The following is a 13,168-nucleotide window of genomic DNA, read 5'->3' as shown; positions in this document are numbered from 1 at the left end:
CACCCCCCACCCCGCCCCCCGCCGTGGGCCCCGGGCCCTGTACCTCTCCTGGCCTCAGTTTCGCGATCGTACCAGGAGGGGCTGGACACGGAACTGCGTAAGCGCGCGCTCTGCGTGGACTCTCCCCCCACGGCTGGGTCGGGGGTGGGCGGGGGAGTAGGGCGGGGTGGGGGCAGGCGGTCCTCCCTCTACCCAGACGACGGGGAGGGCGATCGCGGCCGGGCGGGGCACTCACCTGGCAATCTACCATCATTCTCAGCCCCGGCAGCACATCGCCGGCCCCAGGGCGGGGCCCCGGGCTAGCAGAGGCCGCTCGCCTCGGCCCGCGCGCGGCGCAGCGGGGCGCCCGGCTGCGGGGCTCATGGCGCGGCCTCCCGTCCCCGCCGGGCCCAGGGCTCCGCCGGCGCCGGCGCTCGCGCCGCTCCCATTGTCTGCGCCCGCCCCGCGCCACCGGCCGCTCGGGCCGCGCCGCTCGGTTGCGCCCGGGCTCCCGGGCTCCGGCCGGGTGGGCGGGGCCCGCCGCGGCCCCGCCTCCGCTCGTCCCGCCCCCCGCCCGCCGCAGGTGTGAGGGGCGGGCCCCGCCGCGCGCAGAGGCCTCCCTCCAGCGGGCGGACTGTGGGGGTGGACGCCGGCGGGGGCAGGCTGTCCGCGAGCCTGCGGCCGCGCGCGCGCGCACACCCAGGGCCTGCGCGGGCCCGCGGGCGGCGCGTGCACGCAGCCCCGCCTGGCCGCGGGCGCGCGCTGTGGACCTGGAGCGTCCCCCAGCCCCCGCCGCTCGCTGCGTTCCTCCTGTGCTCCCTAGCGCCTCGGGCGACCCCAAACCCCACCGGGCGGGGCAGCTGGGCTGAGGGGTCGTGTAGGCCTGGAGATGTGGGAGTCACGGATTGTGCGCCCCCATCCTTCTGTCCTGCACCTCGTGTCCGGGCCAGCTCGATGCATGGCCGGGACGGGCAGTCCTGGAGGCGGAGTACGGAAAAGGAGATCACGCCCCCCCGCCCACACTCCCTTGTCTCCCTGGCAGGACTTCCAGACACGAGGTCCAGCCTTTCCCCAGCTGCAGCCCTGGTTGTTGAATGGGGGGCTGGAGGAGCCCAGGGAGGAGGGGGAGGCCCCACCTGGGCTGAACGCCTGTCAGGGGACGTTAGTGTGACGAAGGATGCTCCTGGGTGCTCAAGGATTTTGCCCCTTTTAATTCATGAACAGTGACCTCAGCTCTCACGGTCACTCAGCTGTAAGTGAGCAAGGCCAGCTGTGAACAGATGACTCAGAATCATTGCCCTTCACTTTCGCTCAGCCCACAGCGCTGACCTTCAGAGGCCTCGTCCTGGGTTGGGCTCTCCCAGCCGGCTCACGTCCTGAGCCCAATCCTCTGGGTGTCTTCCTCTGCCTGCTTTAATCCCCAGCCCTCCCTCCCAAGGGCAGAGCCACTGACCCCATCTTCAGTGGAGGAGGCTGAGGCCTGAAAGTCACCACACGAGCTGGCCTGTCACAGGGCCGTGAGGTGGCCCCGCGCCCAGGCCATTCTGACCCCAACGGCTGTGCATTCACAGGCGCCTGCGGAGGTAGCCTCTCAGCCCGGCCTTGGAGGTGAGTCCATGCTGGATGGGGGCCTGTGGGGAGGGGCGCTGCAGGCAGGGGCTCTGAGGCGGAGGGCGTGGGGGGGGGGTCCCTGGGGGAGCAAGGCTGTGGGAGGCTGGGGTGGAGGGGTGAGGGGTGCTCCCTGGGAAGGGTGTCTGGACCAGACCGCACGGGGCTCTGAGTGCGGGACAAGAAGTCGGGGGTCACCACAGGCTGGGGTCGCAGGGCACACGGTTTCCGGGTGATTTTGTCAGAGCCACGGCACCTCAGCTGGGAGGAGCTTAGCGGGGGTGTTATTCACCCCACCACTCAAGCGTGCACCCCTGCGATACCACAGGGGACGGGGTCTGCCCCTCCTCTGCACAGAGCGGGCTGTGGTGGTTGTCTGCCTCCTCCCAGGGCTGAGCATGTTGCCCGGCTTCTTCTCCAAGTGCCTGCCTAGAAGACAGTACCCAGAGGGCTCCCAGCCATAGTCCCATTTGATCGTCACCCCAGGGCCTCAGGGTGGTGGAGTGGCCTGCCCAGCATCCCAAGTGTGCTAGGACAGACTAAAACCCATGTTCTCTCAGCTGCCTCACACTCATGCAGTCATTCAACAAACATTCAAAGAATGCCTCCTGGGTTTCAGGTACCGGGGTAAACCTGGTTGACCACCACCTGTATCCTCTTGGGGTTTACCAACTGGGAAATGGGTGGAGATGGGCAGAACATTGTAACGGATGACATAGGGATGAGGACTTATGGGACCATCAAAAGGCACCCACTCTGGAAGGAAGGGGGAACAAATCAAGGCAGGCTTCCTGGAGGAGGTGATGTCATGACTGTGTTCCTGGAGTTGGGCCAGGTGACTGGACAGGGAGGCCTAACCAGTAGGCAGCGTGAACAAAGGTATGCTGGTCCTGGCCCTGGGGCAGAGCAGTGATGTTGGACTGTAAGGCGTGGGGAGGAGGTAGTTGGTCACCAGGGGACAGGAAGCTTACATTTCAGGGGCCTCCATTGCAGGGGACACCGCAGACATTATGCATTTGTTATTCTGTCGACTTCTAACTCTGGTACTCCCCTTCTCTCTGCTGGGTCAGGCCTATCTCCCGCCACCCTTCCCACTCCTGCCAGGCCCCGTACTTCTTCCCACCCACAGAGCAGCTCTGGCCCCAAGCCCTCAGCTCTCTGGGAAAGTAGCCTGGACCCTGTTTTAGGTCTAGGAGTCGGGTAGTTGCTCACTCAACTGTGTCGGAGGGCCATGCCTGGGATGTGGTCTGGGGCAGCCATAGTGCCTGGGGGCTTGGGCCGAGGCTGAGAAGGGCCCATCAGCAGGACCCAGAGCTGGGCTGGAGCGAGCTAGGGTTCATTTCTCTCCTGCGACGCTGCCCGGGCTCAAGGCCACCTCCTTCTCCTCTGGTCTCCATGTCGAGGGCCTTCTCCCTGCTCCAGCACGGAAGCTCGGTGAAGGCAGGGCCTGCAGCTTCAACACCGCCAGCTCCATACGCGCCCCGGGGCGGGGCTGGGCACCCTGGGGAGGTGCGGACACATGGGCCACGGATCCAGCCTTGTCCCTCTGCCCGGGGAGCACCCCAGGGCCTCTCCCTGGCTCAGGCTGTCTCCCCACGTGGTCACTCAGCCTGCCCGCGCTCTCGCAGTCTGTCCTGGCTTGCCACCCAAGCACAGGCTGCAGGAAGAGTAGGCTTGGGGCTGGCCCCAGCTTTGCCCAGGGTGCCCAGGTGGGTGGGTTCCTGCTCCTCCTGACTTGGCCACAGACCACACCCTCTGCCCTCTACCTTATGTGGCAAGGATGCTGCTGCCCCCAGGGGAGTGCATACTGGGCCCCCCGCCCCCCACTTCTGTCCCACCAGGCAGGTGGGACCACCCCAGGGCTCTGAAGCCCCTCTAATCCTAGGCTTGCCTTGTGGCCTTAGTGTCCCACGCCCACCAGGAGTCCCCCGGGCTGAGGCTGATGGCAGATGCAGCAGACACATGTGCTCTGCACTCAGGGACCAAGAGCCCACAGGGCATCCAGCTGGGGGGCAGGGGCTCTGCTCCCCCCGACTCAGGAGAGCTGCATGGCCGGTCATGTTTTCACTTCACCCATCTCCCAGAACCGGGATGAAATCCTGCCTGTTGCAGCGGCCAGCAGCAGCCCAGGCTTTCTAGAAAACTGTACCCACACCCTCCCACCCAAGCTGACTACTTGCGATCCAGGCTGCCGGCATCCCTAGGGGCCTGGCAGCCCAGATACTCAAGAGGTGCAGGTGAAGAAAGCCCGGTTAGGGCCTAGCACACGCTACTTTTATTAAAAGCTGCCCAAACCCTCTTACAGAAGAGGTGCTTGGTGCCGGGGACCGTCCACCTCGAATGAGGCAGGGACATGAAACCAGGGAGCCTGGAAGGCTCCCTTCAGGTCCTGAGTGAAAAACTGGCTCCAGAGGCTGGGGACACACAGCAGGGACCCCTGCAGCCAGAGAAAAGGGGGTGGGGATGCCTTTCCTACAAGTGTTAGAAGTGCAACTTCAAGGGCAGCAGGCAACGAACGGGCGGGTGGCAGAGAGGGGAGTTGGGGCCCTGGGTGGGGCTGCCCCGAAGGCTCGTGGGCTGGCGGAGGCCTGCAGGCCCCGTCTTCTTCCACCTCTGGCCTCCCTTCCTCCTGTCCTTGGGCCTCGGATGGTGTGATCTTGGTGTTCTCCTCCACGCGGACACTGCTCTTCGCAGTGGACAGAGGCCTTTCCAGGCCCATCTTCCCGCTGGATTCTGCCAGCAGGGGTGGAGGTTAGACGGCACAGGGCTGGTCCCACGTAAGGCTTGAGGAGTGAGGCCCCGGTGCCCGGCGGCTCCGGTGAGCCGGGCGCTCGCTGGGGTTCCCCCGTCCGCGGTGGCCCCGCCTCCGCCGTCAGCTCTGCAGCCAGGCGGTGTCCTTGTTCAGGGTGGAGAAGCGGATCAGCTTCAGGCTGGGGGGCTGGGGCTGCCTGTCGTCCCAGAGGTACTCGGGGGACAGCACCTTGGAGGGCTTGTGTGAGAGGAAGCGGCGGTTAAGGTGGCTCTCCTCCTGCCAGGCTGCCGTGATGCCGTTGGCCTTGTCCGCCAGGATGCCCATGTGGCAGCCCCTGGTGAACTCATACACCCTGGCCACCCGGCCCCCGAAGACCGCCCCGCCATAGTAGAAGTCCCCCTCGCCGTCGGCCACGAAGGCGGTGGAGACGGGCCGGCGCTCATAGGGGAACTGGTGGCGGGGTACGGTGAAGTAGCCCGGGTGGATGGCGGCCACCAGGTCCCCCAGGGTCTCGGGGCCCCACGGGTTCCGGAACGCCGTGTCCACGTTCAGGCAGAAGAGGTAGTCCACCTCCCGGTGCGCCCTCTCGGCGATGTGCATGCTGATGACCTCCATCCGGCGCGTGGAGGCCTCCTCCCACAGGGAGGGCCCGGGGACCGGGACGACGCTGAGGTGGCGGTCGGGGCCCAGCGGGACCCGAGGAATGGCCTGGGGGTCGTGAGTGAAGATGTAGTAGCGCACACGGTACCCCCGCATGAAGAACTGCTCGGCCGACTCCAGGAAGTGCTGGACAAACCGGGTGTACCTGCTGGTAGGACCCCGTCATGCACCACGGCCTCCGCAAGGCCACTGCCTGGCCCCTGCTCTGTGCGGGCACACCCCCGGGGCCCAGGGCTAGGCTGGGGTCCCCCTCCCAGCTTCCCGTCTCAAGCAGTCACTCAGGTCTGTCAAGTTCCCCTGATCACAGTACCAACCTCTAGAGGCCGTCCTAATAATGATAACTTGATGATATTCATAGGCTGCATGCCCTAACTTTTCCTGAGCATTTACAAATGACAGGCAGTGTTCGAAGGGATTACCTCCTGGCCTCAAACTCCTGGGAAGGCAGGGACCACACTCCCCGCTTTACAGACAAGGACACTGAGACTCAGAGAGAAAAGAGTAGCTGAGAATCGGGTAGTGGCTGCACACCAAGGGGAAGTGAGTGGTGCTGGGTGCTGACTGGTCTGGGGGAGAGGGGGCCCCCGACTCCAGGCGGGCCATCCATCACCTGAGCAGTGCTTTACTCACTGGGCCCCCCCACTGGGGTCCCTCTCTCAGGAGTCCCAGAAAGGAAAGGCCAGGTGGGGTAAGGGAGGAGGGGGGAAAACCAGGGGTGCCCAGAGAGCAGGCAGGCCCGGGGGCAGAGGAGAGAGGGTCCCCAGGGCAGGGCCAGCTCTCTGTTGACCTGCCTGTGGCCTGACCACGGACCCTCCATTTCTGGGGGCTTGCCACTCCTTTACACCTGCCTGGACGGTTCTGGGGAAGCAGACGGGGTGAGGGGGCAAGCTGTCTCCTGACAAAGCCTCCTGCTGCTCCCTCATGGGGGCTGCCTCCCCCTCCCCACCCCCTTCCTCCAGGAAGCCCCCTCCCACCATCACACTCTGCTCTGTGGCTTCCCACCTCGCACAGCCTCCCTGGTGCCCGGGCAGGGTCCCGTCTCTCCCCAGACCCCACCCCACCCACCCGCCCCCAGCCCCCTACTCACTTCCCCACGGCAAACGCCGTGAGCCCGATGGTCAGGTTCAGCGGCTGGTAGATGTGATGCAGAAGCTCAGCGTTGAAGGTTCCCTCGGAGACGATGGGCGCCAGCCAGGGTGTGAGTGTCAGCAGCTCTGTGGGCCTGCAGCAGAGGAGGCCGAGGGGGCTGAGACCCTCCCCTGGGGAAAGCCCCCGTCTCATCTTGGTCCTGCCTCCCATGCTGTGCGGCCCTGGGCAGCTTCATCCCTGTCTCTGGGCCACCGTATCCTCAAGTGGGGATGACAATAGCTCCTTCCCAGAGAGGGCAAGAGGACCAGGAGTTACTGCATGTCCAGTGTCTGGAGGAGCCTGGCATTTCTGGTGTCTGCTAAGGGCCTCGGAGATGGGGCTTATCATTATCACCATTAATAATGGATCGAGCACTAAAGGCATGATGCTCTGCAGTTTCTTTTGGTTTGTTTTTATTTTTGGCTGTGTCACCTGGCTTGCAGGCTCTTAGTTCCCTGACCAGGGAGTGAGTCAGGGTCCTTGGCAGTGAAAGCACAGAGTCCTAACCACTGGGACTGCCCAGGAATCACCGATCTGCATTTTGCCAACCTCATCTCATCTGGTCCTCCACCCCGTTGAGTGGGTATCACTAACCCTCCACCTGTACAGAAGAAGCTCAGAGGAGTTGGGTAACCCACCCAAGATTACACAGCTTGTGACAGAGCTGGACTGGAGCCCAGGTCCCAGAGTACCCGGACCCCGAGGTCAGCTGACCACTCCAGCACCCCAGCTTCTAAGTCAGAGCTTTGTCCCCAATCCCCACCCCCTCGAGTCTCTCCATCCTGCACCCAGGCCCTAATCAACACCTACTTTTGCTCCAGCAGCTTGGGCTGAGGGTACTGTGACCTGCAACCAAGAAGGGTGAGTGGTTAAAGGGATGGCAGCCCCCTGCCCTGGGGCCACAGAGGGCGAAAGGACAGGCTGCTTACTGTGCCACGGGCTGGGACGGCTCCTCCTCGTACTGAAGCTTCATGTTGCTGGTGGGAGAGGTGAGACAGGGCCATCGGTGTCGTTAGTAGAGATGCTCAGCAGGGATGGATGAAGCTGGGATGAAACACCCCCATGGGGCAGGCACCCCCTCCCACAGCCTCCCTGGCCCCTCCTCCACGGCTCTGCCCGCTGTGCGGGGGCTGGGCTCCCACAGAGGCCATTCATCCAGGGTCCCCGTGTGGCAGGGCGGTGATTCAAGCTGGTGCCATTTGTCCCCACGGTCTTTTTCGGCTCTGGAAGAGCCTGGGCACCGTGGAGAAGCTTTGAGGAGCTGCAAAGTGAGCCCAGTTCTGCCTCTTTCTAGCCTGGGAGCTCAGACAGATGAGGCTGCAGGTGAGGCGCCTCCGGCCGGAGAGACCCGAGGCTGGACATCCCACTCCTCGGGGTTTTGTCCTCTCTCCCTTAAAATGGGGACAATAACAGTCACTCCGCAGGGCAGAAGTGAGGCCTGGAGACGGGACAGGCCTGCTCCTCTGACCCAGAGAGCCAGTCAGAGCTGGTTCCAGCAGAGGGCTGAGGTTGCCTGTGAGGCTCGGACCACCTGAGGATAAGGGTGCCTGCCGTTCACCTGGGTCTCTTCATTCTATCACCCATGGTGGGCTGGCTTAAGCTTCCTGGAGCCGTCCTGGTGTTTTCCGTCCACACTTTGTGTGTGTGGTAAGATGTACAAGACAAACATTTACCACTTTAACCATTTGAAAGCGTAGAGTTCCGGGGCATTAGGTGCACTTACATTGCTGTGCAAACCTCACCTCCACTCATCTCTAGAACCTGCTCATTGTCCCCAAACTGAAACTGTCTCCCTGAGATACTACCTCTCCATCCCTTCTCCCAACCCTTGGTAACTATTATGTTTACTTCTGCCTCTGTAAAAAAATCTTCTTTTTTTAAAAATAGGATCTCTATTCATTTTGGCCATGCCATGTGGCATGCAGGATTTTAGTGCCCGAATTGGAATCAAACCTGTGCCCCCTGCACTGGGAGTATGAAGTCTCAACTATTGAACCACCAGGAAGTCCCATGTCTCTATACTAGAGATCTCTTATAAATGAAACTCTATAGTATCTGTCCTTCTGTGATTAGCTTATACTGTGGAAGATATGTATTTTTTTAAAGTTGATCCATCAACTTGGCCCTCTGCCTTAGTTTCACACAAACAAGCACATCTCAGGTCCTGCTCAGAAAGTGATGAGACTCTGAGAAGTTGGTCAGAAATGAGAAGGGGAAGGGGCCCTGGCCCCATACTTCCCTGGCCATTGGTGTCTCCCTTGCCTCACCAGCCCTGACACACTCCACTCTGGCCACATAAAAGAGTCAGACATTAAAAAAAAATAATAATAAAGAGTCAGACATAAGAACACCAAAGGTGTAGATGAGCCAGAGCCAAAAAAAAAAAGGAACTTCACATTTCCAGACCTCTGAAGGTAATAAAATTGAAAGAAGAAATCCAAATGAACAGAGAGGAAGGTGTGACCATTTAAAACTAACAAAAAAATCTCCAACTTTAATCTGTTTAAAAAACTCAGAACCCGAAGATAGACAAACTGCAAATAATTAAAAAAAAAAAAAGCAGCGAGTACTTTCGGCCAAAGGTGGTGATAGAGGACCCGCCAACAGGCCGAGGAGGGGAGGTGGTGGAGCAGGTGAGTCACAAAAGAGGAAACTCAGTAAATGGGAAGGCGTGGGGGGATGAGGGCCGCGCAGGAGTCAAAGGAGTGAAATTTAAACCACAGCGCATTTCCCATCTCTCAAATCAGCAAGGTGGTTTGGTTTTTGTTTTTCATGACACCTTCTGAAGCCCAAGTGCAGTGCAGCTGCTGAGGGTGGCGGAGGGTGGGGAGATGTATGTGTGTGTTTGCCACGGTCCCCTGGAGAGCTTCCAGGTGGTGTCACATGGCCCTAGTGGTAAAGAACCTGCCTGCCAACGCAGGAGACGCAAGAGATGCAGGTTGGACCCCTGGGTCCAAACAAAAACCCTCGTGTCCTATTGGCCTGAATCACTTTGACTCAGGGTCAGGAAGATCCCCTGGAGGAGGAAATGGCAACCCACTCCAGTAATCTTGCCTGGGCAATCCCATGGGCAGAGGAGCCTGGCGGGCTACAGTCCATGTGGTCACAAAGAGTGAGGTTGAAGGGACTAAGCAGGCACCCTGGAGATCAGCCTGATGAGATGGATGGAGACCCTGGCCATATCCTTTGGCCCAGGAATGTACCAAATAAAAGGGTTTTTAAGATGGAAAAAGCTGGGACTTCCCTGGTGGCCCAGTGGCTTATACTCTGTACTCCCAAAGCAGGGACCTGGGATTCAATCCCTGGTCAGGGAACTAGATCCCACGTACCACCCACAACTAAAGATCCTACATGCTGAGACAAAGATAGGAGGTCCTGTGTGCTGCAAATAAGACCCGGCCTAGGTAAATTAATTAATTTAAAAAAAAGATGGAGAAAGCTTTATAGCCAAAGTTGCTCATTACAAACTAATTCAGAATGTTGGTAAACTAGAAAAACCTAAATGCCCCACAGCTGTTGGTGGGAAAAGGAGAGGGTTTAAGAATTAGGGCCCAGCCCCTGGGTGGAATAAAATGATGGTGACCACATGCTGAAAAATAAAGCCAATTCTGGGGAAATAGGATAAGAATTGCAAAAATATTCTGGTCACAACTATTTTCAACAGCAAGTGTACTTTCTGCTTTCAGAACAATCTGTTTGAATAGAAAGTACAGCAATCAACAAGCTGACAATGCAGTCAAGAGAGTGATTCAGGCCAGCAGGACACAAGAGGGTTTTAGTTTTCTTTTGTCTTTTCTGTTGTCCTGCCTAATTTACTACATTCTGTTTATAATAGTGAGACACACCTTACTGTTGTTAATTAGTAGTCTTATGATCCAGATTTTAAACCTTCCTTTAGGTGTCATGAAAACCAGAAGACCACGGGGCCAAACGCTACCTTGAGACTGTCCCAAATCATCTTTATCACTCTGAATTGTCCAAATGTCAGATCTGTTGTCTGAGCGAGACTGGCCATGTGTGCATTTGTCCTTTGAATACACAGAGCGCACAACATTGAGCAAAAAGGTCAAGTCCTGAAAGCATTCTTTCCTGAGCGCCTCCTATATACCAGGTGCAGCACCAGGATATTTACAGGCATCATCACACCCCAGGCTCTATCATCCCATCTTACAGATACGGCAAGTGAGGCTCCGAGCTATGCAACATGCTCAAAGTCACACCGTGGAGATGGCCCTGCGAGGATACCTGAGGACAGAAACAGGGAACTTCCACATTTGTGGCTCAGAATCATAAGTTTAGGACCTAAGAACCTACACAGTGACCTGAAAAGCCCTCCCATCTTCCCTATTCCGGGGGCCCCTAATTCTGCCTGCCCCATACTTACAAGATCTCTGGGCAGGGGAGATAATAGGGGATGTAGGAGACCAGCAGCCAGTTCTCGACATACACCCTGGGAAGGAAATACATGTGTTGACTTGATTTTGAAGCTGAGGCCTAGAAGTCACATTGGTGCATGTTAGTGGAAATGCAGGTCCCCAGTGGTGCACATGGGGCCTCCCCCTGCCCTCTACCCATCAGTCCTTGGGTCTGGCTGACCTCAGAGGACAAAGCCTCCTGGCCTTCTGCAATGAGTCATTATAAGCTATGCAGCCATTTATTCCTGGGGCAGGAATGTTCTTAACACCAGCCCCACAAGGGACTGGTGGTGTGGGGGAACCCCCAGAGCTTTGTGGAAAGGACACACGGGGTGAATTCTGGAGCATAAACAGGAGTTCCTCATTAACACGGCTAGAAGAATAGTGCAGGCAGAGGCAAGAGTTAAGTGTAGAGGCCAGGAGGTCAGTGCAAGGGAAAACCCGTAAGCCAGACTGGTTCAGTCATACTGGGGCTAGGGGGCAGGGACAGGTGTGCCTAGAGAGGAGGGTGGGACCTGGAAATCCCGTGAAGGGGTCCAGGTTTGGGGGTTGAGATACTGAGAGAGGGAGGAGTCTGGGGTGGGGACAGAGGGCTGCAAGGGGCATGCTCACCACAGAGAGCAGAGGGTGATGCCCAGCAGCAGGCAGAATCCCAGGCCCAGGGCCAGTCTCGGGCAGTGCATCGCTGGGGGCGGCATCCGAGCCTGAGCACCTGCAGAGACAGAGTGGGCCTTGGTGAATTGGCCCACCTCTCTCAGGGGTGTCAGGCTCACAGTCTGGGTCTCCGGGGTCGGGGAACACCTGCAAAGGGATGCTCCTTATCCACAGGACACTGACCTCCCCCCCCTTTTTTTTTCCTGCTGCTCTGCCCTCCCCTGGGCACCTCCATCAAGGGAAATGTGGAGTCCAGGCGTTGCCCTGTCCAGCTGGACCCCAGGCCCAGATCTGGCAGTTCCAGGGGACAGAGGCCCAGGATTCAGCCAAAGCCTTGGGAAAGGCACTGGACCCGAAAGGCGACTAGCCACCCCCCCCCCCCAACCCCCCCCCACCCCCCCCCCCGCCTTGGCTCGCAGGCCTCCCTCCTGAAACCTTCCATGATGAGCCGGCCTTCCTAGCGACTAAGGCCAGAGCACTTGGAGAAAGATTCTGGGGGAAACAAACGGGTCGCCGGAAATCCAGTCCGGAGCCGGCACCGCGGGGTCACACGTGGCCTGGGGAAGGGGGTTGCTGGTCAGAGATGGGCGGCGGCGATCTCCCTGGCTGGGGGTGGGGGCCAGGGGTGGCAGCCGAGCGTTCCTCCGGGAGGCGGAGCTCTCCTGGGAGCGCGGTTCACTTCTCACCAGCTCGGCGCCAACCTTGGGCAAGGCATTCTCCTCCCCGGTCCATCACAGACTGGTGGTGGGGGCGGGGGTGGGGTGGTACTCCTCAGCTATCGGGGGGCTTGGTGCGGGGGTCAAGACGCAGTACGCGCCGCTCCGGACACGAGGGGAGGGCTGTAAAAGCGCTCGGCCTAGCCCAGACCACAGGGAGCGCAGGACCCTCCTGCGTTCGCCCGAAGTCAGATCGAGATCCCCAGGCAGGAGCTTCGGGACTTTGGTCCCGCTCACTCCCTCTGCAGACCTCTGCTTCCCCATCCGGGCTTGGGGGGCCGGTTCCTCCAAAGGCTCCACCTGACGCGTCGGCTCCGCTAGATCGTGGGCCGCGCCGCCGACGCAGAGCCCGGCCCGCGCTCCGGCTACCCCTGCCGGTAACCTGCACCCGGGAGCCCCGGGGCCCCCACGCGCGCGCCTCCACTTCCGCCGGCCACTGCGGGCCCTAGCCGGACCCGCGGCGAGGCGGACCGAGCGCAACTGTTTCTGCCGCCTGCAGACTCACCCCTTGCGGCCGGCCTGAGGTGGGGACGGACGGAGGGGCGCAGCTGGGCCCGGAAATCAGGGACGCGGCTGGCCTTGGCGCCTCAGGTAGCGCGGTAGGCAGGGCCAGACGCAGCCGGTGGGCGGGGCCGGGCGGGCTCGAGGGGGGGGGGCGGGGAAAGGAGCCTCGCGCCCCGCCCACCGGCTGATGCTCCTCCCACCCTGCCTCGACCCGCCCACCAGCTGCAGCCCCCGCCCCCTAGAGGTCCCCCGGGGGCTCCACACTCTGCCGGCCACGTGGCCGCGCCTACAAGGCGGAAGACCCGGCTGCGGTGAGAGGAGTGTGGGTCCGGGAACTCGGGGATGGGGGGCGGTGCGCGCTTGAGAAGTCAGGGATCCGATTTGGGGAGAAAACTTTATTGATTTTAGAAGAGCGTTGAAACAGTCACTGGAAGGGAAAACCAGAAGGACGTCGTTCTTACTTTCTGGCTTGGGATCATCACTCTTGCTTAGGAACCCTGAGCCTGGCACGCCGGCCTGGAGACCGTGAGCAGCTCTCGGAATCTCTGGGAGCCTCTGCCTCCTCTGTGAACGGAATTAGCCATACTTTGCTCCAGAGGTTGTACTGACCCTAGTTCATCCTAGGGAGTCCAGGAGCCCCAGGAGGACTGTCTTAGATATCTCCGAGTGTAGGCCAAGGGCAGAGATAGTGACCCTCAAAGGCAGAGGGGTGGTGAGGGAGGGGGCATTCACAGGAACTGAAAGGAAGGCAC

The 13,168-nt window shown here is 60.2% G+C and overlaps 1 protein-coding gene across 5 annotated transcripts; it reads right to left on the bottom strand.

The window, feature by feature from the left end:
• Window positions 1–3,844: 3,844 nt before the first annotated feature.
• GBGT1 (globoside alpha-1,3-N-acetylgalactosaminyltransferase 1 (FORS blood group)) lies at window positions 3,845–12,551 on the bottom strand. Of its 5 annotated transcripts, none has more exons than XM_061154314.1 (8): window positions 12,418–12,526; window positions 11,632–11,753; window positions 11,155–11,254; window positions 10,512–10,577; window positions 7,057–7,104; window positions 6,938–6,973; window positions 6,087–6,221; window positions 3,845–5,147 (listed from the first exon to the last, which is right to left on the bottom strand). In XM_061154314.1, exons 2-8 carry the CDS (start codon window positions 11,636–11,638, stop codon window positions 4,460–4,462), a joined length of 1,080 nt encoding a protein of 359 aa, XP_061010297.1. In that variant the 5' UTR covers window positions 11,639–11,753; window positions 12,418–12,526; the 3' UTR covers window positions 3,845–4,459. The 5 variants fall into 5 exon arrangements, with proteins under 5 accessions (XP_061010297.1, XP_061010298.1, XP_061010299.1 ...); XM_061154315.1 differs by having other exon boundaries at window positions 3,845–5,144; XM_061154316.1 differs by lacking the exon at window positions 11,632–11,753 and having other exon boundaries at window positions 12,418–12,551.
• Between the last annotated feature and the right edge of the window lie 617 nt (window positions 12,552–13,168).

This window comes from Dama dama, chromosome 11 (genome assembly GCF_033118175.1).
Source record: "Dama dama isolate Ldn47 chromosome 11, ASM3311817v1, whole genome shotgun sequence".
NCBI lineage: Eukaryota > Metazoa > Chordata > Mammalia > Artiodactyla > Cervidae > Dama > Dama dama.
The sequence above is the reverse complement of the archived record's forward strand: the minus strand, read 5'-3'. Positions and strand labels throughout refer to the sequence as shown.

Bases quoted from the DNA above. Each gene is read 5' to 3' on its own strand.
- GBGT1 (XM_061154314.1), bottom strand. The intron at 10,578-11,154 runs GTGAGCATGCCC...TTTCCTTCCCAG, and splicing joins ATCACCCTCTGCTCTCTGTG to GGTGTATGTCGAGAACTGGC. The intron at 7,105-10,511 runs GTAAGTATGGGG...CTCTCCCACCAG, and splicing joins CTCCCCTGCCCAGAGATCTT to CAACATGAAGCTTCAGTACG.